Raw genomic sequence first — 24987 nt, 5'->3', positions numbered from 1 at the left:
GAAGAGGCATCGACTCCCATATCGTTTCTCTCATTTTCAGCGTTGCATTTTTGTATCGGACTCGTGCTGCTTTTGCTATTGTTGTGGGTTTAGCAACAGTGTTTTCTGCAGTGTACAGGTTAGCTGTTTCCAAGTTGACTTCTCTGGCGTACTTGTCGTGACGATAGCTCAGAGATTTTGTTTTGCGCTGTTTGTCTTCCTGTGCAATGAGTTTGCAGTAAATGTTATCGCTGTTGTTGATGTACTGCAGGGTTGTAATGACTCGACTTGACTCGAGTCATTTTCTTGAAATGGGAAAATGACTCGACTCGACTCGAGTCAATATTTGGATTGACTCGACTTGTACTCGAGTCATTACGCATGACTCGACCCAAGTCATTGACTCGGCTTATTTTATATGACTTGAAGATGAAGAAATTTGCGAATCATAATGGCTAGATCAACGCATCCGACGAATTCTGCCGACATCGCTATTTGTCACCACTGCTTTCGTTGCACTTGTCTGATATCAGATATGCCGCCGTAAAAACAACAGAAAATGATAGTAGCAATGCATTGTACAAAATCGTCCAGTGATGAAGAGATAATAGATCCTCCGCAATTAAAGTACTCAAGACTTTTCAATTATGCAAGCAAACAATTGAATCAAAGTTCAATTAGAGCCAATGAAATGACTCAGATGGTGAAGAGACTGATAAGCTCAATTAGCTCATGTGTAGATTTGAAGGCGATGATTCTTTGCATTTTGGGCGACTAAAAAGAATGAGTATTCAATGCTCTTCAGTGTGGTTCCAAAATGCTTGTCAATTCCTGCATCTAGTGCACTAGTGGAACGTGTATTCAGTAGATGTGGATTCATTCTACGGCCATGCCGCTTTAACATATTTGAGGATCTCCTTTCCACATTAGTATTTTTGAGGTGTAACTCATTGATTTGATCTGCTGTCTGTGAAAACACACAATGCCCCTCGTCCATTTGACGTTTTGTTAGATATGCGCATTGTGCACGTGAGTAATAATGAATGGCTAATGTTGTGTGATGTTTTTACAATATGCCTGTTCTAAAATAACTTCTTTTTTATTTTATTGGGTGGTTACATGATAAAATTGTTATGTTGCATAAAAGGAACACTGAATCTGGCTTAATTTGAAAAAAAGTGGAATCAATGATGTGAGAGGAGAATATTTTGGATTTGAAAATAAATGGAGTATTTTAGTGAGAAATTCTTTCATATAATATAGTTACATAGTAGTAAGCCGACTATTTTTTCATATCCAAAACATTCTACTCTAATAACTTCACTTTTTCCAGTTGGAATTGAGTCAAATTTGCTATGAATCATATTTTTACACAATGTAACAATATCATGAGATAGCCGGTAAAATTCGAAAATCTCTATTTGTAATTAGTCTAAATTTTTCTTTCATAGCATTGCTTTCTACTGGTTGGAATTGAGCCAAATTTGATTTTTTAGGCAATCTAGCAATTTTAAGAAGTAGCCGGAGAATTTGAAAAAATGTTTTTGAACAGCCCCATTGTACAATTATTTCTCCAATGCTGTAACTGCGATGTAGTCTGTAATGCAACTGGGAAAACCTTTAGTATAATCAAAAGGTATCTGTTCTGTTGTCACTGCACAATGCACATAGTTGCATGCACGCTTTTACAGCATGCTGGCCTGTTGTAAATACCTCTACATAAACATGCATCCAAAGATTCTCTATCAACTAGTATGCAGACGTGAATTCGTTGGTTCTCTATCAGCTATTCGTGAGCTATCGTCGATGTGTTCATAATAAAAACTGAATGTTTGTATTGGTGATGTATCAGACTGACAAGAGAGATATTTGATTTTAAGTTCTAAGATTGGTAAAGTTATCTTTAGCATCGGTAAATGAGGCCAGGACCTGTCCGTTATCTGCCTAAATAAACACGTGCCAAGACTCTGATAGGGACAAAATGAGCATGTTTCGCAAACAGGGAATTCGATATCACCCAGGCAGGATTGAAAACATGAGTTGAACATGACTTCAATACTGTGACTTGGACTCGACTCGAGTCATAACACCATGACTCGGACTTGACCCTTTAAACGGTGACTTGGACTCGGACTCGAGTCTGTGATGAATTGAAAATGACTCGACTCGACTCGAGTCAAAACCACAAAAGTGTGATTGACTCGTGACTCGGAACCATGTGACTTGGTTACAACCCTGATGTACTGTGACAAGCCGATGATTTCTGTTTTGAAGGTTTGTTCAATTTCTTGTAGTCCTCGACCACCTTTTTTTCTGGGGATGTACAGTCTTTGTGTATCAGATTTTGGGTGATGCATGTGGTGCATTGTCATCAGTTTTCTCGTCTTTGTGTCCAATTTTTTAATTTCATCTTTACGCCAGTTCACCACACCAAAGCTATATCTCAAGACAGGCACTGCAAGACTGTTTATGGCATTGATTTTGTTTTTGGAATTGAGTTCAGTTTTGAGAATTGACTTGAGCCTGCTGATGTATTCTTTTTTTAGACTTGATTTCATTGCAGCATGTTTAATGTTGTCGCTTTCACAGATCCCTAGATATTTATAGCGATCTTCGGCATTCAATTCTGTTATGGTTTCGTCCATTTTGAAGTTCATGTCGCCAGTGCTGGTGGCTCTTCCGCGTCGTATGGTAAGTTTTGAGCATTTATCCAAGCCAAATTTCATTTTTATATCTTCCGAAAACTCATGAACAATTTTCATTTGGTTATTCAGGTCCGTGTCGGATTTCGCATACAGTTTCAGATCATCCATGAACAAAAGGTGATGAATCTTTTGACCTTCAGAATTTGCTGCTTTTTTCATCACGTATCCTGTTTCATTTTTTCTCAGCAACTCACTGAGTGGAGCTAAGCTGAGGCAGAATAGAAGTGGTGAGAATGAGTCGCCTTGGAAGATACCATTGCATATCTGAATTGTACAGGTTTCTGTTTCACCTTGGTCATGTTTGATCAACAGTTTTGTATGCCAATTTTTCATTGAATTTTCAATAAATCTGATGATGATCGGATTCATTTTGTACATACGCATTGTTTTCAGTATCCACGTGTGAGGGACTGAATCGAAAGCTTTTTTGTAATCTATCCATGCCATGCTGAGGTTAGTGTGTCTCCTCTTGCAGTTTTCAAGAATGGTTTTGTCAAGGAGCAGGTGGTCCTTACAGCCAAGGGCGCCTTCCTTGCATCCTTTCTGCTCAGGCGGTAGAAGATTTTCTAGGTGTTTGTAGCTTCGTTTTGCCAGGATTTTGGTCAGTGTTTTGTACATGGTTGTCAGGCATGTTATTGGCCTGTAGTTCTTGGGGTCCCTGGTGTTTTCATTTTTTGGAATAAGATAGGTGATCCCTTGTGTGAACCAGGCTGGGATCTCGTGCGAGCTGGTTGAGGATAAAAGCTCATTGTAGGTCACCGCTAGGTAATTATGTGTTGCAGTTAGTTTTTTTAGCCAAAAGTTTTTGATCTGGTCAGGACCAGCTGCTTTCCAGTTCAGTGAACTCTTTAGGGCCTCCTTGATTTCTTGTTTTGTGATTTCTGACCATTGTTGTTCTGGTGTTTGTAGATGGTCAGTGTGGAGGTCTTGTATCCAATTTGCATTTGAGTTGTGCAATTTTTCGGTTTCCCATATTTTCTTCCAAAATGATTCCACATCTGCAGTGGCTGGTATTTTGCTGCTGGCAATTTTTTGATTTGACTTTTGTTTCATCATTCGAAAAAATTGTCCAGGTTTGCGAGCAAATAACAAATTTTGGCGATATTGTGTTTCTCGTTTTTTATATCGTTTCAATCGTTGTGCTTTGGCGCATATTCTCATTTTTAATTCTTCTTGCAACATTGTCACTTTTTCTGTTGACTGCAGTTTGGTTTGGTGCTCCAGTACTATTCTTTTTACTTTATTTTTTACTTTGCGGGAAACATTTCCTTCCTTTTTTTAGTTCTGAGAGTATCGCAACGTCACACCTTAGTTTTGCGATTTTGTTTTCAATTCTGCGTTGCCAAGCTGGCGTATGCCTTCCCCTTTTTTTGTTGACAGTTCTTGGTATTTTGCAGTGCCTTTCTGAGATAACTGCCGCAGTGCTGTAAATGAGGTTGTTGATTGTTGTCAAGGGACATTGTGGTCTTTCTCCTTGTTTTTCATTTAGAGTTGCAGGTAGTATGGTTTCTGTCAAAATTTTGTTCGCTACTGCAATATCAGTTTTCAGTTTCTTTGTAATTTGTAAGTCAGGTAACTGCACTCTGTCATTTACATTCAATGTGGATTTCATGCGGTCGATGATTTGATTTTTGATCTCCAATTCTAATTCCGTGTCTATGTCGCCATCGTTAGGTGTTGTTGATTCATTCGGGTGCCCGGTGGTATTTTGTAATTCTACTTCTGCGATGTTCGGGTCATCAAGTGATTGTTGTGTTGTCCTCTTGTCCGAATTGCAGTTCCATTGCCTCAGAGTTTTCTATGTTTTTGTTACACATTTCTCCCTCGATTTCTGCGAGTTCTTGTTCAGATAATTTTTTATTTTTTATTACACAACGTCTCATTGTTGCCAGGGTATTGGCAGTCATGGTTGGAGAGTTGTTCGTTCTCTCTTTCCATTTTTGAAAAGTTCCTTCGGTTACTCCTGCCGAGTTTTCAAATTTGGCTAAGAAGTAACATCTCATTATTTCTTTATACTCTTCTTTACTCCATCTGTGTCTCTTCTTTTTTTCTTTTGCAGCAGAGCTGTTTTGTGAGCCACAGTTCGGTGTTGCACAGGCGCCATGTTGAGAAATATCTTCTCTTTGGTGTTCCTGTGTGGTCGGAGTTGACGAGTCCTCTGGGGTCATCCGCTTGGTCCCACGGCGGGTACGTCCAGGTGCGATATATCCAGATCGTTTCGCAGGCATTCACAGCAGTGATGCGTCAGTTCAGAAGTTAGGTTAAGTTAAAGTAATTAATTAATTATTAATTAATGCTTAATACAACCAAATACTCCAATTATTATATTATTATTATTATTATAACGCTTATGAATTGAATTCTCATATACGGACCATTAAGTGCGGGGACTGAGTAGGCTACCTCGCCGTTTAAAGCCTGTATGAATATAACGGGGACTTGAGTTCTATGTCGGAAGCATGCTATTATAATCTTAAATTATAGATTACTAACCTCGCTAGGTTAGTAATCTATTGCCAAATAGACTTATTTAATATCCACTTTTTAACTTTGGCTAGCATATCGTGTGGTCGCCTTGTCAATAAGTAATTCGCTGCCGAACGGTAGAATTCAGTCCGATTCGATAGGCCTATAAAGTCGTTGCGAATTACAATCAGGGCCATGTTTCCAGAATGTTATACATGTATTCAGGCACGTAGCCAGGGGGGGGGTTTCGGGGGTCGAAACCCCCTCCTTTAGAAACGCGAAACCCCCTCCTTTAACGCGAAACCTTGCTCTTTTTAAATGACCGCTCTGACGCTAATACTCGTTTGCAATTCAATAAGTCATATTATCAGTATTGTGCGCGGCGAATTAACGAAAGGCGCGGCCAATTAACGAAAGACGTGTTGCTAATTAGCGAGATTCGTCTGTGCGCATTGCACTGCACAGTGTAACGCGACACGATCTCCCGCTGAGATGATTGGCGAAATCAGGTCATTCATTGTCGCGCGTTCGGCAATCATTACTAGCCTGATTTACCGCGTCTCCAACAAGCCTAATTCCGCTGGCTTGAATAATCACATCTGCAATAGGCCCGCGGCGCACGATATCGTCACTGGCCTTCACAATCACATCTGCATTGGCTTGGTGTGCACGATATCTTCGTAGGCCTACACAATCGCATCTGGAATAGGCCTCGTACTAAAGATATCGCTAGCCTAACTACCGCGTCTTGGGCCTACCATGCTTCGGCTCCTATTTCTCGATGGCTTGGATAAAATGCTATTAAGTATATGCTGATTAGCGATTGTGATTAAAGAGTTACATCTCGTAACTGAATGACATCGAATGTCCGCAATCATGTTCGACGCGTGCGTACATGCGTAATTGATTTCCACTAGTCTTCAGCTATAGTCCAGTAGGCTTGAGTTATAAGAGGTAAAGGTTTGAACCACCTGAAATCGGCGTCATTATAGCACATATTCCATAAAAACTCGTACATTTTTACTTGCCTAAATCGTCACCGAGGCTACGTAAGACGCAAGACGCATTGATGAGCGGGCGTATTTAATTGTTGGACGCTTTGACAAGCGCGTGAATTTAATTGTTCAGCGCGTTGATAAGCGCGCGTATTCAAATGTTCGACGCGTGCGTATTTCATTGTTCACGACAGATCAGGGAGTCGCTAATTAACAGCACTTCCGGACTCGTCGAAAAGCTTATCGTACGCCTATAATCGCCAACACGGGGATGTTGTATAATCGTTATTTACGCATCGCATGTACTTAACCCTAATGAGTCAATGCTACGTTACTAAATTCGGAAAAAAATCGAAACCCCCCCCTTTTATTTCAAACCCCCCCCTTATTTTTCGGCTGGCTACGCGCCTGCATGTATTGCTCCAACTGTATCCTCATACGAAGTTAAAAGTCAATGCACGCGTGATACTTGACGCAGCGACCTAAAGCAGACAAACTATAATGTATCGTACTCGCCTGTAATTTTGTTCTCCTCGTAGCAAAGAAGGGTATGAGGCATGCGGGTATTCCCATTTCCCTGTATGCGAAAGATTATCGCAGCTAAATTACAAATCGTTGCTGATCACACAGCATTATAAACCCTCAGTGGATGTCATCTTTTACTGAGATTATCGACTTCGCGAAATCACAAATTAGCGCGTTGATTGCGAAACGTTGTGTTGCGTCTGGAATTACGAGAGTTTACGTGAGTTCAAAGTGCTCCTGCGTGAGCTGGCCGCGAAATGTTTTGAAATACCAATTTTTACATTATGCGGCAATCGCATTAGAGAGAGCTCGTTACCGCTGGCGGAGATTCTGATTTACCGCATTGTTTTGTAATGTCCCCCTAGGTTATTCTCACAACAAGAGACGAGGAGGAATGGCTGAAGAGTTATGAAAATTATTTTGCAAGAATGCACTCTACTTGGACCGACGCACTCACTCATAATTTTACCCCCACTGGTAGAAAGGTTATGGACCACTTTCGCACACTCGGTGAGTTGGTTTGTATATCAACAGTGTTCTGCACAACGTGCTCTGTTTGTTTTCTGTAACCAATATTTTTATATTCGACAACGACAGCGGGCTATTAGGCGTATGGAGATTAAACATGATGAAACTCTTTCTTCGGATTCCATGGACAGAGAATTGAAACATTTATGTAATGGGATATTTGCTGCTGTCTTTGTGATATTTTAACCGGTATGCATTGTTCTATCGAAGTTTCTGTAAGGACCGCAGACTCCTGTTATTACCAGCAACTCAATTTTGACTGTTGGATTTCACGTATTACTTGCCCGTTTAAGAGAATTATATAATAGGCTACTTATACAACCCTTGCAATATTGCGACGTAGGGTGAATCGAAAGTCGACCACGAATTCACGCACCGCATCACCCACCACACAATAATAAACTTTATGCGATAACTGTGACGTAATAAATTCCAATTTTTGAATTTTTCTGTTGTGGGTGGCTATTTTAAAATAAAGATTTTTGAAATGCGGCGGCTCGTGCACGAAACTGACCACCCCTGGACCGTCGACAATATAGCTGGAAAATATGCGTTTAGGTCGCCTGATATTCGCGTGTCCGGAGCAAAGGATGTTCCAAAGAATGGTCAATCCGAACCGACAAATTATGAAAAGAAGATACCGGGAACATGTCGCTGACGTACTCACTGTAAGTATATGAGCAATAGGGAATCAATCTCCTGCATCTTTTTCTATGTATAGAGCAATATCTTCCACCTCTGTTAATATACTAGGGTTACCATATTTTGGAATTCTGAAAAGAGGACACTTTTTCAGAATATTCAGACTTGCAAAACCGGAGGAAAATCCTGAAAAAATGGTAAATATTTCCCACTACCATTTCCCACTTGACTAAAAAAAAGATCAACTTTTGCGCTCGTTAACCAGAATACAGTTTTTCTTTCACATTATCAGGTGGTTGACTAAAAATGAGGTCAACTTTCCGGCTCAGCTCCCGAAATACCCGCAGATGCGCTGATCTAGGGCTTCTCAGTCGTATTTGGCCGTCAATTTGACCGAAATTCTCAAAGAAGAGGACAAAAGGGCGTCCTCCGGCCTTTATGGCTAAGATCAAGTTTCGCCGACTCCTCCGTTCGTTCACCGAAGACGCTGCCCACGCCGGACTACTCAACTCCAGAAGAAGATTTCTCGACCGCCTCCGTCTCAGCAGCCGCTTGCCGCGCCTCTGCCGCGTGCTATTCACCACCATCTTCTGCTACAAACGTTGGACTCGCCGGAAAGGTTAGTTATTCCGGAGCTACAATTCCAACGCCGGCCAGAGATTCCTTGTTGCTCAACTAAGGCGTAGCCGTCTACGCTGCAACAAGGAATAAGCAACGAAGAAGTCTATCAATTCCGTTGCTTTTGCCACGGTACGGTGTGATTTGAACACGTCGTTCAACCACCGGAGTGATCTTGGATCGCTTGCCTTAACTGTTCGACTATAGCAGAAAGGCTGCCGTGTGCAACTCTGGTCGAGGCCCTACACGTCGGGATTCCTCGCCACCTCGCTGCAAATCAAGCACAAAGCAGCGAGAAGAACTGCCACGCCGTCCTAAAGAAGAAGATCAGAAGCGGAATAACATCAATACCGCTTCAAAAGGACGGCCGAAGATCGACGGCGAATCGTTTGGACTTAACATCAGTATCAACAGAGAGCCGTCGATCTGCAAAGGCGAGGAAAACCCGGGTGTTAACGCGCATTCGTAAGATAAATTTCGTTTTTACCGTTCGCGTTAACATACGTGTAGGGCGTAGCAGTAGCGCTGCTGACGCGGGGGTAATTAAGTCCGGCGTGGGTACACAATTACGTCTGGCCTGTATCCTGACGCGTTCGCTATTCCTTTTCGAACCCTTGGTTAACCTTTGTATTGTCCCTTTAATTGTCTGTTACCATCCGTTTAATTTGTCGCCTTTCCTATCCCCTCTAATAGCGAACGCTGGTGCAGGCCGCTTAGTCTTTGCTTCCAGTTATTGTCCCAATTCTCATTTCGTTACGTTTAATTGTGTGCGTGATTTGATCCTAGTTATATTTATATTCGTTGTAATAGGTCGCGACTCGGTCATCTTTAGGCCTAGATTCCGCAATTTTCTTCGATGGCTAGTGGAAACTCAAGCCCTCTCGTTGTTCCGTACCACGGTCCAGAAACGAGCGTTGATGTCGCGTGTCCGAAACTAAATTGCGGTGCGTCGTTTTCTGCAGCTGTTCGCTTAGCGGAACACTTGGCTTTTTTGCACCCCTGTGACAGTCTTATGTATAAGTGTATGAAATGCGGTAATTTCTTTTCTGATTCTGACCATAAAATAAGCTGTCACTATAGGCGGTGCAAGGGCACGCGACATCATAGTTGGTTTGCCTGTCCCACTTGTGGAAAGTGTTTTAACGCGGTTCCGAAAGCGAAGGACCATTTTAAATCCAGTCACCCCGAGTCTGCTCTCCCCTTGGACTCGGCTTTTAAGTAATCTGGAATCCCCTCTGAAATTTTATTGACGGTCCCCATTAAATATAACGGCAAGGATGCAACTAGGTATCCTTGCCCAGTTACCGGGTGCAATAAGCAGGGCTTCCCGTACAAATTGTTGGTTTCACTCCAGAAACACATTTTGAGTAAGCACGACATCACAAAAAACTCTGTAAATTTTGATGTCGTGTGCGGCAGATGTGACCAATGGACAATTCTTGCGCAGCCAGACATGATCTCTGCCAAGAACCATTGGTCCACCTGCCGCCTACGGGAAGCTGTGCCTGCATCCGGTAACTTATCCCCAACCACGTCTACGACTGTTTCGCGAGTCGACTCGATCTCCCCTATTTCTTCGCGTTCTGTAGTCCCCTTTGCCGTTGACGCAGCGGAAAACTCTCCTACTTCTTTTCCCGGTACTATACCGGACCCTGCCTTATCCGTGGCCAATCTTTCACTCTCGTCGGATACCACCTCCTTGGTAACCGTGTCATCTAGGCCTTGGTCACGGATTTCGAACAAATCTCGACGCTCTGTCAATTCTTCTAAAAATTCCAAAACTAAAATAAAGTCCATGAGATTCTATCCCTCTTCTAGTAGTAACAGCTCCGTGTCTTCTGCTACATCCTCTGGGCCGCGCGAGTCGCCAACAGTCGTGACGTCACCAAATTCCTCTGCGCCCCGAACCCCTTCCCCTATCCTTATCAGCCGATTCCCGGTCCGTGGGCCGGTCACTGGGGCCTTACCTGCCGCCCGTGCCTGGCTTCGGACTGCCGGGGATAGCAGACAGTCCCTAGGCCGACGTACCACACCCCCAAAAATTGTGGTTTCCCCCCCAAGGGATTTTACTCCCTCCCCACCCCAAACGTTAGTGAAGAGCCGTTTGGCCCCTGTCTCTTCACCAAGCCCCATTCCATCGCTTTCGGAATTGTTTAAAGCACCTTTGCCTGGCAGCCCGAGCTCTACTCAAGAGCTCCTTGCCAGGTTGGACCGGGGAAGTCCCTTCCCCACCACACGCGATGATCTGAAACAGATATCGTCGGCGGGATCGAGTCCGAACACCGTAGACTCGCCTCCCGTCGGCCAGAGCGTGTCTCCCTCGCGCCCACTTGCGGACGAGACACGTTCTGTGACGGCTGGACCAGCGGTCGAACGCTCCGAAGTTACCGGAGCTGTCGATGGCTGTGAAAGCCCGACGAGACTGCCTCCTTCGGTAAATGCACGCGACGAAATAGATGTCGACGTGCCTTCTCCCGAACCGAGCGCACCTCGTGCACAAGTCGATCTGCGCGAGTTGCGCTCGGAGCTTGCGGACTTGGTGTCTGAATGCCCTCACAACACCGAGGCTTTCGCGCACCTTGAACGCGAGCTGGAGCTCTGGACTGACCGTGCCTCTGATTGCAGCGGCCCTCCCGGCCGTAAACGCCCTAGGAACAGATACTCGCGCGAAGCACAACGCCGTGCGAAGGTCAATCAATTAAATGGCCAGCGCGAGTGTCGACCTGGGGCAGCCCAACATCTTCGGTCCGCTTTCTGGCGCAATCAGAAGGAAACGGTCAGACAGATCATCGAGGATGATTCTGGCGGTAAACGGTGCGACATTCCTGCCGACGTAATCGAGCGGAAATTTCGTGCTGACGCCGCCGCTGACGTCACTGATAATATTGCTGCTTTTCCTCGCTGGATGTCTCAGCACAGTTACCAGGGCAACCTGGCTTCTGCTGTTGACGACGAGTCGGTTACTCCATCAGAGGTAGCAGGAGTGCTGGCGACCCTAAACACCAGTAGTTCGCCGGGCTCCGATGGTCTCGCCTATGGATTTTGGAAACGCTTAGACCCCAAGGGAGAAATCCTCTCTGAGCTTTTCGAAGTCTGTAGGCGTTGCCGACGTATTCCACTTGTGTGGCGCTCGTCGCGGGTAATCCTGATTCCAAAGGACCGCGACGGCGACATGCAAGACGTCGGCAACTGGAGACCCATCGCGCTATCCAGGACGCTGTACAAGATCTACGCGTCCGTAATCGCTCGTCGTCTTCAGAGCTGGGCATCCGATGGAGATATTGTCTCCATGGAACAAAAGGGGTTTGTTCCGCGAGAGGGGGTCTTCGAGCACGTGTTCATGCTTGAGTCCTTGCTTGCGGATGCCAAGTCGTCAAGGCAGGATATTTATCTTGCCTGGCTTGACATCCGCAATGCATTTGGTACCGTTCGGCATGGATCCGTGATCGAGGTCCTGAGGCACTTCAACGCCCCGGAGTATCTGGTGGAGGTGATGACCGATATTTACGCGTCCAACGTGTTTTCAGTCGCGACCAGCTCTGGTCCGACTGACCCCATTCCAGCGGGGAAGGGTGTCCGTCAAGGATGCCCTTTATCGGCCATCACCTTCAACCTGGTCATGGAGGTTCTCCTGCGTGGCGTTGCTGGGCTTCAAAGCAGCGGTTATCGGTTTTCTGCGGCGGATGGCGTCACTGTCAGAGTTCAGGGTTACGCAGATGACACCTGTCTGTGTGCTTCGTCTCGCGTCCAGCTTCAAGCGCAATTAGATCTGTGCGATGAATTTTCTCGGTGGTCTGGTATGAAGTTCAAGCCCGCCAAGTGTCGTGTTCTTGCCTTGGGATTCAAGGGAAGCCGATCGATCGTGGACTCGGCCCCGTTCTGCCTTGATGGTGGCGAGGTCCGGGTCCTCGATCGTGACTCTTTCTGGCGATACCTGGGCAAGAACATGGGTTACCAGGCAACCGAGAAAGGTGGGAAGGCCCTTAAAACTTTCGAGGCCTATTGTGACAGACTTTTCCTGTCACATCTCACCTCATTTTAGAAGCTGCTCGCACTGAAGAGGTTCGTCATTCCAAGAATCCTTTTTCAGTTGAGAATCCGCAAGTTTTTCCGCAGCGATCTGCGTCGCCTGGATGCGCGTATCCGCACGTTGGTGAAGGCGGAATTCCGCCTCCCTAACAGAGCGTGTCAGCCCTTCTTCCATGCTGGGCTGACGACTGGCGGTCTGGGGATTCCCAACCTCTGCTGCGAAGCAGACGTGTTGAGGCTTTCCCAGGCCGTCAAGATGGTCAATTCCACTGACCCCTCTGTGCGGGCGGTTGCGCGTGGAAGGTTGGCGCTGGTCGTCCGGAGGACTTGCCGAGTCCCAGAGGCGTCGGAGACCCTGACAGTCGAGTTTCTAAACTGCGTGAGTCTAACAGGGCACGACTCCAGGGCGTACGGAGACGCCTACGGGCTTTGGACCGAGGTCCGACCCGTTGCTAGGCGTCTCGGTGCTCGCTGGCTCGTGACCGAAGACGGGCTCTACCAGTTGGCTCTAGGCGCCGACTGCTGTTAGGATTTGGGTCGTTTAACCAAATTCCTTCACCTGAAGGTGAACCAACGTTGGAAGACACGGTGGATGGAGCTTCCCGACCAGGGCAAAACTGTGGAGTGCCACAGCCGGTACGGGAGCTCCAATCGCTTCCTCCGGTCTTCCAACGTCCTGACGGCAGTCGAGCGTAGCTGGATGCTTAAAGCTCGACTGAATCTTCTGCCGCTCCGGTCGATCCGGGGTCGGTTTAGAAAACGTGTGGAGCCAAGTGTGGTCTGCTGCAAGTGCGGACAGCATACTGAGACCCTGCCCCACGTCCTGAACCACTGCCTGCCAGTGATGGATAACATCACGAACAAGCACAATTCGGTACTTGGGGTGCTCCTGGACTGTATACCAAGCTCCTCTTCTTTTTCCAGATTCGATGTGGACCGCGTTTGCGAGGAGCACGCCACATTGGCCAACAGGCGGCTGAGACCCGACCTCATCTTAGCGGATCGTCGCCGGGTCTTGGTCATCGATGTGGTGTGCCCCTTCGAGAATGGAGTAGCCAGTATGGACGCTGCCGTTGCACTGAAACACTCGAAGTACAAGGACCTCTGTGAGTCTCTCCGCGTTGCCACGGCCAAGGTGGTGGAGATGCATACGTTCGCGGTCGGGTCCCTGGGGAGTTACCACCCCGGGAACCTGACCACCTTACGTGCGATGGGTGTTTCGGTCTTCGAGTCCAGACTGGTCTCCGAGCGAGCCGTGGTCGCTTCTCAGCGCGGCTCTCATCGTGTCTGGAAGGCTTGGTGTAGTGTACGGGACCACGAGAGGACTTGACCCCCCCTTCACGTGCTTTTTATTTGTTGAGTGTTTTTTGTTACTGGTTATTAGCTTAGTCCGCTAGCCATCACGGGGTTCGACTGCAGGCAACTGGACACTGGATTGCTTCACGGAACTCCTCCCCAAATTAACATAAATGGACCCCTGTGTGGTTTTATTTTTGATTGTAGTCTTCGTGCGGTTCTAAATGCTAAGGGGAGGAGTTCCCCCACCTCATGACGAATAATTTTATTTTTTGGATTCTCACCACCTCAACTATTATGATAATGCCTGCAGTCGGACCTCGCCAGTTCGCTCCTGTATTTTTGTGTTGTTTGTCGGCCTCCACCACATATATTGTGCGTTTTTGGTGGAGGCCTTTGTTTGTTGGTGCCCCCCGTCCCCGGGCGAACTGGCCATGTCTTCTCTGACCCTTATATTATTATCGCATTTCCATTTTGTGATTTTTCGCATATATTTCTCGTTAAAAAAATTCATTTCCCCGTCACCGAAAATGGCGGGTATTGTTCTATATATATGTAATGCATATGTATAAGGTGACCGAAGTCGCGATTATATTTATTTCATGTTGCATTTTCATTTTGTTGAAACTTGCAGAAATAAAATATTACAAACAAAAAATGGTATTTTGTTATATTCAGCGCTCTATAAATTATTATATTATTATTATCTTCTTTATTCACAGTAAAACTGGTAGATACACACATAATCCGGGGAGCAACCTGCCCCCAAAGGAAAATGGCGAGATGGAGTAAATTTTTAAAATTTCAGTAATACATTCAAATTGTTATTCCTATGCAATACACGGAGAAGTCAGATTACAGAATTGGCAAGGGTTACAGAGCAGAGGTAGAGATGATTGAAGATGAAGAATCGAAATTACAGAAATTATGCTGTGATTCACAAGTGTAATTTTAGTCCAGTGGTGCATTCAAGGCCTTCCGAAGAATGTGCACAGTGCCCAATAATGTGATCGTCTGGATCATGTCGAATCGAACGTTACCCGGGATTTGTTGGATATGCCTCATGAGTTTTTTGCTCACGATCCCTGTAGCACCAATGACTATCGGTACAATGTTTATTTTGCATCGCCACATTTTCTCACATTCCATTTTGAGGTCTGCGTATTTGGAGTGTTTTTCCGATTCTTTTTGCAGTAGGTTGTGATCAGCTGGGACAGCCAGTTCAATGAATAAGCATTCTCTTTTCTTTTTTAGTTTGACGATTATATCCGGGCGGTTGCTCCTGATTTCGCGGTCAGTTATAACTGGTACATCCCACAGAATTTTTACTTGTTCGTTTTCTGTCACTGGTGCTGGGCTGTAATCGTACCAATTTTTTGTCGAAGTAGTGATGTTAAAATGTTTGCATAATTCAAGATGAATGTAGTGACCAATCCTATTGTGTCTCCATGTGTATTCGGTAGCTGCAAGTGCACCACAGCCGGACATGAGATGTGCTACAGTTTCATTTTGGTTGTGGCACATTCTGCATTTGCCGTCCGTGTTTTGCTTCAGAATTCTTTTGCGATAGTATTTTGTGGGAAGCGATTGGTCTTGTGCTGCGAAAATGAATCCTTCGCTTGCCGGTTTCAGGCCAGAGCTGGATAGCCAGGTCCATGAAAGCTCGTCTACATGGGGCTGTGAAGTTAACTTCTTGTGCTGTCCATGAAGAGGCATCTATTCCCGTATCGTTTCTCTCATTTTGAGCATTGCATTTTTGTACTGAACTCGTGCTGCTTTTGCTATTGTTGTGGGTTTGGCAACAGTGTTTTCAGCAGTGTACAGGTTAGCTGTTTCCATGTTGACTTCTCTGACGTACTTGTCGTGACGATAGCTCAGAGATTTTGTTTTGCGCTGTTTGTCTTCCTGTGCAATGAGTATGCAGTAAATGTTTTCGCTGTTGTTGATGTACTGTGACAAGCCGATGATTTCTGTTTTGAAAGTTTGTTCAATTTCTTGTAGTCCTCGACCACCTTTTTTTCTGGGGATGTACAGTCTTTGTGTATCAGATTTTGGGTGATGCATGTGGTGCATTGTCATAAATTTTCTTGTCTTTGTATCCAATTTTTTAATTTCATCTTTGCGCCAGTTCACCACACCAAAGCTATATCTCAAGACAGGCACTGCAAGACTGTTTATGGCATTGATTTTGTTTTTGGAATTGAGTTCAGTTTTGAGAATTGACTTGAGCCTGCTAATGTATTCCTTTTTTAGATTTGATTTCATTGCAGCATGTTTAATGTTGTCGCTTTCACAGATCCCTAGATATTTATAGTGATCTTCGGCATTCAATTCTGTTATGGTTTCACCCAGTTTGAAGTTCATGTCGCCAGTGCTGGTGACTCTTCCACGTCGTATGGTAAGTTTTGAGCATTTATCCAAGCCAAATTTCATTTTTATATCTTCCGAAAACTCATGAACAATTTTCATTTGGTTATTCAGGTCTGCATCGGATTTCGCGTACAGTTTCAGATCATCCATGAACAAAAGGTGATGAATCTTTTGACCTTCAGAGTTTGCTGCTTTTTTCATCACGTATCCTGTTTCATGTTTTCTCAGCAACTCACTGAGTGGAGCTAAACTGAGGCAGAATAGAAGTGGTGAGAATGAGTCGCCTTGAAAGATACCATTCCGTATCTGAATTGTACAGGTTTCTGTTTCGCCTTGGTCATGTTTGATCAACAGTTTGGTATGCCAATTTTTCATTGAATCTTCAATAAATCTGATGATGATCGGATTCATTTTGTACATACGCATTGTTTTCAGTATCCATGTGTGAGGGACTGAATCGAAAGCTTTTTTGTAGTCTATCCATGCCATGCTGAGGTTAGTGTGTCTCCTCTTGCAGTTTTCAAGAATGGTTTTGTCAAGGAGCAGGTGGTCCTTACAGCCAAGGGCACCTTCCTTGCATCCTTTCTGCTCAGGCGGAAGAAGGCTTTCTAGGTGTTTGTAGCTTCGTTTTGCCAGGATTTTGGTCAGTGCTTTGTACATGGTTGTCAGGCATGTTATCGTCCTGTAGTTCTTGGGGTCCCTGGTGTTTTCATTTTTTGGAATAAGATAGGTGATCCATTGTGTGAACCAGGCTGGGATCTCGTGCGAGTTGGTTGAGGATAAAAGCTCATTGTAGGTCGCCGCTAGGTAATTATGTGTTGCAGTTAGTTTTTTTAGCCAAAAGTTTTTGATCTGGTCAGGACCAGCTGCTTTCCAGTTCAGTGAACTTTTTAGGGCCTCCTTGATTTCTTGTTTTGTGATTTCTGACCATTGTTGTTCTGGTGTTTGTAGGTGGTCAGTGTGGAGGACTTGTATCCAAGTTGCATTTGAGTTGTGCAATTTTTCGGTTTCCCATATTTCCTTCCAAAATGATTCCAGTTCTGCAGTGGCTGGAATTTTGCTGCTGGTAATTTTGTGGTTTGACTTTTGTTTCATCATTCGGAAAAATTGGCCAGGTTTGCGAGTAAATAACAAGTTTTGGCGATATTGTGTTTCTCGTTTTTTATATCGTTTCAATCGTTGTGCTTTGGCGCATATTCTCATTTTTAATTCCTCTTGCAACATTGTCACTTTTTCTGTTGACTGCAGTTTTGTTTGGTGCTCCAGTTCTATTTTTTTTACTTTATTTTTTACTTTGCGGGAAACATTTCCTTTTTTTAGTTCTGAGAGTATCGCAACATCACACCTTAGTTTTGCGATTTTGTTTTCAATTCTGCGTTGCCAAGCTGGCGTATGGCTTCCACTTTTTTTGTTGACAGGTCTTGGTATTTTGCAGTGCCTTTCTGAGATAACAGCCGCAGTGCTGTAAATGAGGTTGTTGATTGTCGTTAAGGGACATTGTGGTCTTTCTCCTTTTTTGTCATTTATTGCAGGTAGTATGGTTTCTGTCAAAATTTTGTTCGCTACTGCAATATCAGTTTTCAGTTTCTTGGTAATTTATAGGTCAGGTAAATTCACTCTGTCATTTATATCCAATGTGGAGTTATTCGGTCGATAATTCGATTTTTGATATCCAATTCTAATTCCGTGTCCATATCATCAACGTTAGGTGATGTTGGTTCATTCGGGTGCCCGATGGTGTTTTGTGATCTTACCTCTGGGATGTTCAGGTCGTCAAGTGGTTGTTGCGGATACAGGTCATCTTCGCCGAACTGAAGTTCTAGTGCCTCAGAGTTTTCTGTGTTTTTGTTACAAATTTCGCTCTCGATTTCTGCGAGTTCTTGTTCTGACAATTTTTTCTTTACACAGCGTCTCATAGTTGCCAGGGTATTGGCAGTCATGGTTGGAGAGTTGTCTGTTCTCTCTTTCCATTTTTGAAAAGTTCCTTCGGTTACTCCTGCCGAGTTTTCAAGTTTGGCTAAGAAGTAACATCTCATTATTTCTTTATACTCTTCTTTACTCCATCTGTGTCTCTTCTTTTTTTCTTTTGCAGCAGAGCTGTTTTGTGAGCCACAGTTCGGTGTTGCACAGGCGCCATGTTGAGAAATATCTTCTCTTTGGTGTTCCTGTGTGGTCGGAGTTGACGAGTCCTCTGGGGTCATCCGCTTGGTCCCACGGCGGGTACGTCCAGGTGCGATATATCCAGATCGTTTCGCAGGCATCCACAGCAGTGATGCGTCAGTGCAGAAGTTAGGTTACGTTAAAGTAATTGGTCGTTGTTCATGAGTGAATATCCGGATCCGGTCCACATACTTTCTCGGATTTCCGGTTTCAGTTGACTGGAGCGACATGTATTGACCGGTAAAGACACAATATAGTAAACAGACCTGAGGAAACTCACAAGTAACCCGGAGTTGTTAGCGCGATGGGGAACAGAAATTCATCCGTTTTCCGACCGCCGTTATCCGTGTACCAGCCATCGTCGAGGAGGTGTCTTATTCAGACATTTTGACTCTGGAAAATCCAAAGCACGAACCCGGACATCACGGACATATCGAAATCTATTGTCCAATTCCGAAAACATACATGTCGATGTACAACAGCCCATTGCATGTGGGTAACCAATGATTTTGATGGGATGCATCAGAGCAAGTGAATATTTGATTAGACAAATGTATCGGAGTCGTTGTTGGTGTATATTTTGTCACTGCCCGTTGTAACAATATACAAAAATATCAAATTGTCCGGTGTGGTTGTCAGTTTTCAAAACGAAAATGATATTGTTACCCAGGGAGAAGATAGATTTCCAAGTGAAAACGGTATTGGTACTCAGGTAAATGATAGTTTTCCAGACGAAAAGGGTTTGTTACCCAGGAGAAAATGATTAGTTACTCTAGGTAAAAGATAGATGGCCAAGTGAATATGTATTGTTACACTGGGTAAACGCCAGATCTCCAAAGGAAAATGATATTTCTTAGTCAGGTAAACGATGGACCACCAAGTAAAAATGGTTTGTTGCTCAGTGAAAAAATATATTTCCAAGTGAAAAAGGTTTGTTACCCAGGGAAAAAATAGATTTCCAAAGAAAAAGGGGTTTGTTACTCTACGAAAGGATAGCACCCCAAAGTGAAAATGTATTGTTACTCTGAGTAAACGATAAATCTCCAAAGGACAATGGTGTTTTTCCTCGGGTAATGGTGGATCTCCAGGTGAAAATGGAAATTTTACTTGGGTAGGTATCGTATGTTTAGTGTCGTTGGCATTGTTAAACGTTGTCGCCGGTAGCCGTTGGTATACTATTACGAGTGTGAAAAGGGTTTGCACGTCTTGTGCAGAGTATCGCAACAGTGAACATATTTTTGGTGTGACGAAACAAGATCGTTTTTTAAATGTGACCGCATGTATCTCGATTACCGAGTAGCTGTACAACAGAGAAGAGTCTACAGTTAGTTCGTGCTGTATGTCCCGATAAAAACCACAACGAAGACCACTTATGAATCGATTCGAAACATTTCAACCCTTCTTGCATTTAGTCAATTCGAATCAATTGTAATACGGATCCCCCAAGTATGACACACACATACACACTAATATCGTAAACACTCAACTCGATGACATTGATATAGTGTTACTAAAAATAATTATAAAATATCTGCAAAACTAAATCGGAATTCATGTCGTAGCAAGTAAGTTTTTTGCACTCGTGCTTGATGAAAACGATTGGTGACAAGTATGCTTTTGTGTTTGAGTGAAAAATAATTATTTGGAGTAGTGACAGTTTGCGACCGACGAATACAAATCGATCATGATATTACAATATACGCTTTCGTCAACATAACGACTTGGCACAGGAGAAACACTTTAACGTTTTTTCAATAACCAGAATCTTGAAACTTGTTGCTTGTGTGATTTGCAGCTGGTGCACAAAGGTTAGCGACGTTTTTTAATACAGTTCCACCTTCTATAGTTGTTTTGATGTGAGGCTCGGCGCTTCTCGTTAGTAAAGTAAATTGTTTTGTGCGTTAGATTTGTGGAACGTAAGTCGAATACATACTCTTTGGTGGAAGTAACTAGATTACTGTCGTGACATTGATAGGTCTCCCAAGCAGTGACCACGGTTTGGTTTTTGAAAGACATCAGTATGTCGACATAATATTTTCTAAAAGTCAAACTAGGACGGATATCATGAATGTGTAGGACTCACGATAAACATTGTACACACACAACTTTGCAGAGCTTCTTGAAGGTACAAAACTTTAGTATGCAATTCAATAGTATATTCATACAACTTTGTTACAACAACTATATGATATTTATGTAAGTACTATAGTTGCGTTTTGGATTATTTGAATATTTAGATACGTAACCATTCGTGTAAAAACGATATCAAAACATTTTGTAGAGTCTTGCCAATCATTCCGCGGTTTAGTATAGTATGGGAATATCGAGTGGAGTATTTTGTGTGATGTAAATATCTTTCATATTGCGATCTGAAAAAGTCGCGGGGATATCGGTCGTATCATACAAAGCAACTAGTTGACACAAACAAAATATTGAAGGAAGACTCGGCTGTTGTTTTCATAAGTCAAGAGAGCGAAAATTGTTTCTGTTACACTAAATTATTTTCCAGTTTCCGCTACACTAGCATATAGTTTGTATCTAGAAAAAACCGATACACACCGATGACATGATGTTGATCAATATCCGTTATGTAAAGAGTGAGTAAATAATCTTCCAGGTTGGTGTGATTCAAGTCGACAGCATGTTACACATAACCATCATTCGTATTGTGTGTGATAATGTAAAGATGATACCGCAACAACACAACAAGTAATATTTTGTATCGGGTGTTTGCGCTTTAGGAATAGCGAAGTGTGTGATATTTTGGATATGTGTGCTTGGTTGAAACTAGGGTTGTCCTTGGGTCTTGTGTCGGGTAAATCAGAACTATATGTCTAGAATTCAAGCACGTCCAAGTAAGTTCTTTAGTGACTATGATTACATCTACTTGGACGAGAGGAAATGGAAAAATTCAAATGGATACTATACTAACGAACAAAAAGTGCAAAATGGTTTTACCAGATTTAGGTGTAGGATATCTTCTCGTCGATTTCTTTACCAGAGTGTGTTTTACAAATATTTCTAGTATACCTAACTATAAGATACATTTAGCAAACGTCGTACAAATTGTTTATGTGACGGCAACGACTTTGAGTGACTTGGTTTCGATCCTTTTTGCAAAAGATTGTCGGACAATGGTGTTATACTCTTCTGTAATGATTGAGGTACGTGATCAAGTTTCCAATCAATTAATAATCGGACATACGACTTTGGTTTAACGAATCATAATATTTCTAAAATGCTTGCTGGTATCATAAGACACAAATCGAAATTCATATCAATCAAGACCTTTGCATGCTCTGTGTTTTGTTTTTATTTCCCCCGATAGAAATGAACTTGTATCAATAGTAACGCGAAACGCATTTATCGTTTTCGGTGTTGGTTGTGTTCCTGATTTCTTTGTCGGTATGCACTCTACAAATAATTTCTGCGTACTGAGTTAGGATGTGTTTGGTGAATATCATAGAAATTGTTTTTGTGGTGGTAATAACTTTCAGTAGTTTGGTTTTATGATTACAATTACTTTAGAAGATTAAAATGATAATGTATGATCACTAACAACAATACAAACACATTTTGTAGATTTCAGTGTAGCGCCTATTGCGATTTTGTTAATGCTATGGGTTTTGTGTATTACTCAAGTCTAGTAGAATAGGATGCGTCCAGTGAAGATATTCCAAATCGTTTCTGTGTTGATCAAAGTCTTGAAGTGTAAATCTGTAGACTTCACAATGTTTTTACATTTAGCGCCTACGATAGAGAGTGTGGATGTAATTGAGTATTGGTCGCACGCTTCGAACGACGCTCGATATCCAAAAGTGATATTTCAACACTCTGTGAAGTGTATATGTTTCAATTCCTGTCACAACTCCGACAACAAATTGTATCAATTGCTGGATTCAATAGTAACGACATGAAATTGTGATATACTGACTCTATACGTAGTCGTTTCAATTAGCTGTCACGAATTCGACCAATAAAGCATTTTGCATCGGGTGTTCAATGTTTGAATAACGAAATTGTTGTTTCATCTTTAGTCTTGGTTACTGAAAACAATTACATTTATAAAAATATTTTCTGATATCCGTAATAAGCAGGGTGATTTGTACCAACACGGAATATCTTTCGAATCAAGAACATTTCAGACACGCATAGTTTTACAAATCAATATGTTAATAACAATGTTTCTGAAAAGTTTGTTGCTGTCATAACTTTTAACACAACCCCGGTCTAATTACGTCATCATTTAATAATCAAGTCGTGATCGACTATTACAAAATCTCGTGTGTCAAACCAATGTGTTAATAAGGATGTTTACAACATGATAACTTTCAATGTAACACCGGTGTTCGATCGTAAGAAATGAATTCTTAACTACGTTGGTCAGACATTCAAATGTCGTATATTCAAAACACATGTTAATCTCAAGTCGCGCGCCAAGTAGTAATTACTTTAGGTTACAGAATAGTAACGACTTTTACAGTTGAATAAAAATACGAGTTGGCGGACTATGAATACAACCGAACTTGCTATGGATTTTGGATTGTAGTGATTACTCGCGTAGTCTTGTCTACTTTTCATAAGGATACTGTTGAGTTGGTTGGGTAAGTTACAAACGGATTTACTTGACAATGTTTTCGTGGTTGACTCTTTGAATATGGTAAGATGGTAAGATGTCGAGACGTAATACTATTTCCGTACACTCAATTGCAACAAAACATAACCCGCATTCAAATAAGCCGTAAGCTACAAGTGGATTTAAAACTTGATACTGTTTTGTGGTTAACTCAAGTCAGTGGTCATGTTTGTGTCGATTTCAGGAATGATTATGACGAGTTGGTCGGGTAAATTAGTGGTAGTAACTATGACCGTACAGAGTTGCTGACATTCCAACATCTTTTCCGCTGTAATATACGGATTTTATTGTGATAAATTATTTTTCAGTTATTATTCAGACATTCAAATCTCGTATACTCAAAATATAATATGTTTATGTCAAGTCGTATATGTGTCGATTAGTAAATATTTGTCATCAGAATAGTAACGACCTTTACAATTGAATAAAAAAGACCGATCATACGAATACAACCAGGATGAATTAATTCAAATTTGTGAGTTGCAGTGATATAATCAAGTAAGTGAAAACTAAATTTTTAACACTTGTTAATGTTGTGAATAATTCTTTTGAGTATGGTAAGATGTTAAAATGTCGCTTTGACAAACGAAAAGTCGGATCGCGAATAGAGTTGCAATGTTTCATTACTTGTTTCAAATCAATGTGCGTATAATATCGAAATGGGACTGCGGGAAAGTTGATAGTCATGTTTGTCAATCCTATTTCAATTCACACTACGCCAAAGTCAAAATATTTCGTTTCGGATTATCTCAATTTACCTATAGAACATCTCGCGAATGGATTCCGACACCGTACTATAACTAGATCGCTATGTCTGATGCATTATCGTGTCAGCGACGTAGGAGTGGCGAGATAGCGCAGTGGTATAATCCGCGGCTGCAACACCAATGGGTGCGGGTTCGAGTCCGACCGAGGTCGACTTCCGAATTTCGATACCTAAGTGTTGGAGGTTTACCTAGGCTCCTCCTCGCCACCTCATCCGCGTCAGCGGTGTCTTACAAAAGCCTAGAGGTGGGTCGTGCTATAAGTCGGCAGTTACGGAAAATAAGAAGAATATCGGCCTGGTGTAAATGACCATAGTAGTCGACAAACACCATGAATACCCCCCAAACAAACAAACAGCGACGTAGGATTTACAATTATTTCACACCTTGTTGAATAAACGCCAACTTCGCAAAGGATTAGGGTTGGATCAGAAATAAGCGAGAATTTGTCGGTATTCGAATCACCGTCTGCGACGGTTCTGTTATTCGTTACATATTAAATCTTACCAGTGAAATCCAGTTCCTGTGACATACCGATTATCAAAATATTACATTGTAGCGATTGGAATGTATGTAACAGTAAGTCGCGAGCGATGGTTATGTCTTAGGTGTTATCTTGTGAGCGATCGCGGGATTTGTAATATATTTCACACCTATTTGAAGTGTTAGTTTGTAGCGTGGTTATTGTTGATATTGGAATCGCCGTCTACGCCGGCTCTGTGACAGACTAATTAACAAAATATTACTTGTGCGTGATTCCTAGATTTAGCAAACTATTTCGTACCTTTTACGCTGAAAGTACGACATACCGACGCAGTCTATACCCGAGTACGAATCACCGCCGCGTCCATAAGAATAACGCTATATTAAAGTCGCATTCGCCGTAAACGTTGGGATTACCTCAAATTGGTGATATATAATAATTTGGGATATACACACTAACTAAGGACCAACCACGTGACTATTTACCATACCCGATACATATTCAACACCGTGCGAGAGATGCCTATACCAGAAAGTACGATTCACGACCGCACCCATAAGAACACATGGTAAATCATCAGAGACTCCGTAAGAATACATGACAGGCGAATCACCACCACAGCCTATATCCACAACGTTAGTTCACTACCAAACAAATCCATGGTAGGTCATCGCCGCGACGTATACCAGAAAGGGTGGTATCATCAACGAGACGGCAGGTCATCACCGCAGCCTATACCTGAAAGGGTGGCATCATCACCGCACCCATAAGAAACAATGGCAGGTCACGA

General features: G+C 42.9%; 1 protein-coding gene and 1 long non-coding RNA gene across 2 annotated transcripts; both read left to right on the top strand.

The window, feature by feature from the left end:
* The first annotated feature begins 6778 nt into the window (after positions 1–6778).
* Positions 6779–8047, top strand: LOC145452375 (uncharacterized). Its single transcript, XR_013919327.1, has 3 exons — positions 6779–7180; positions 7757–7866; positions 7995–8047. It is a non-coding gene; the product is annotated as an uncharacterized LOC145452375 (long non-coding RNA).
* Positions 8048–13079: 5032 nt separating this feature from the next.
* On the top strand, positions 13080–13817 carry LOC145452701 (uncharacterized). Its single transcript, XM_080330865.1, has one exon. It carries the CDS (start codon positions 13080–13082, stop codon positions 13815–13817), a length of 738 nt encoding a protein of 245 aa, XP_080186991.1.
* The last annotated feature ends 11170 nt before the right edge of the window (positions 13818–24987 follow it).

This window comes from Botryllus schlosseri, chromosome 12, assembly GCF_051294905.1.
Source record: "Botryllus schlosseri isolate E-star chromosome 12, Bs_hap1, whole genome shotgun sequence".
Classification (NCBI taxonomy): Eukaryota; Metazoa; Chordata; class Ascidiacea; order Stolidobranchia; family Styelidae; genus Botryllus; species Botryllus schlosseri.
This window is presented reverse-complemented; position numbering and strand designations above follow the sequence as displayed.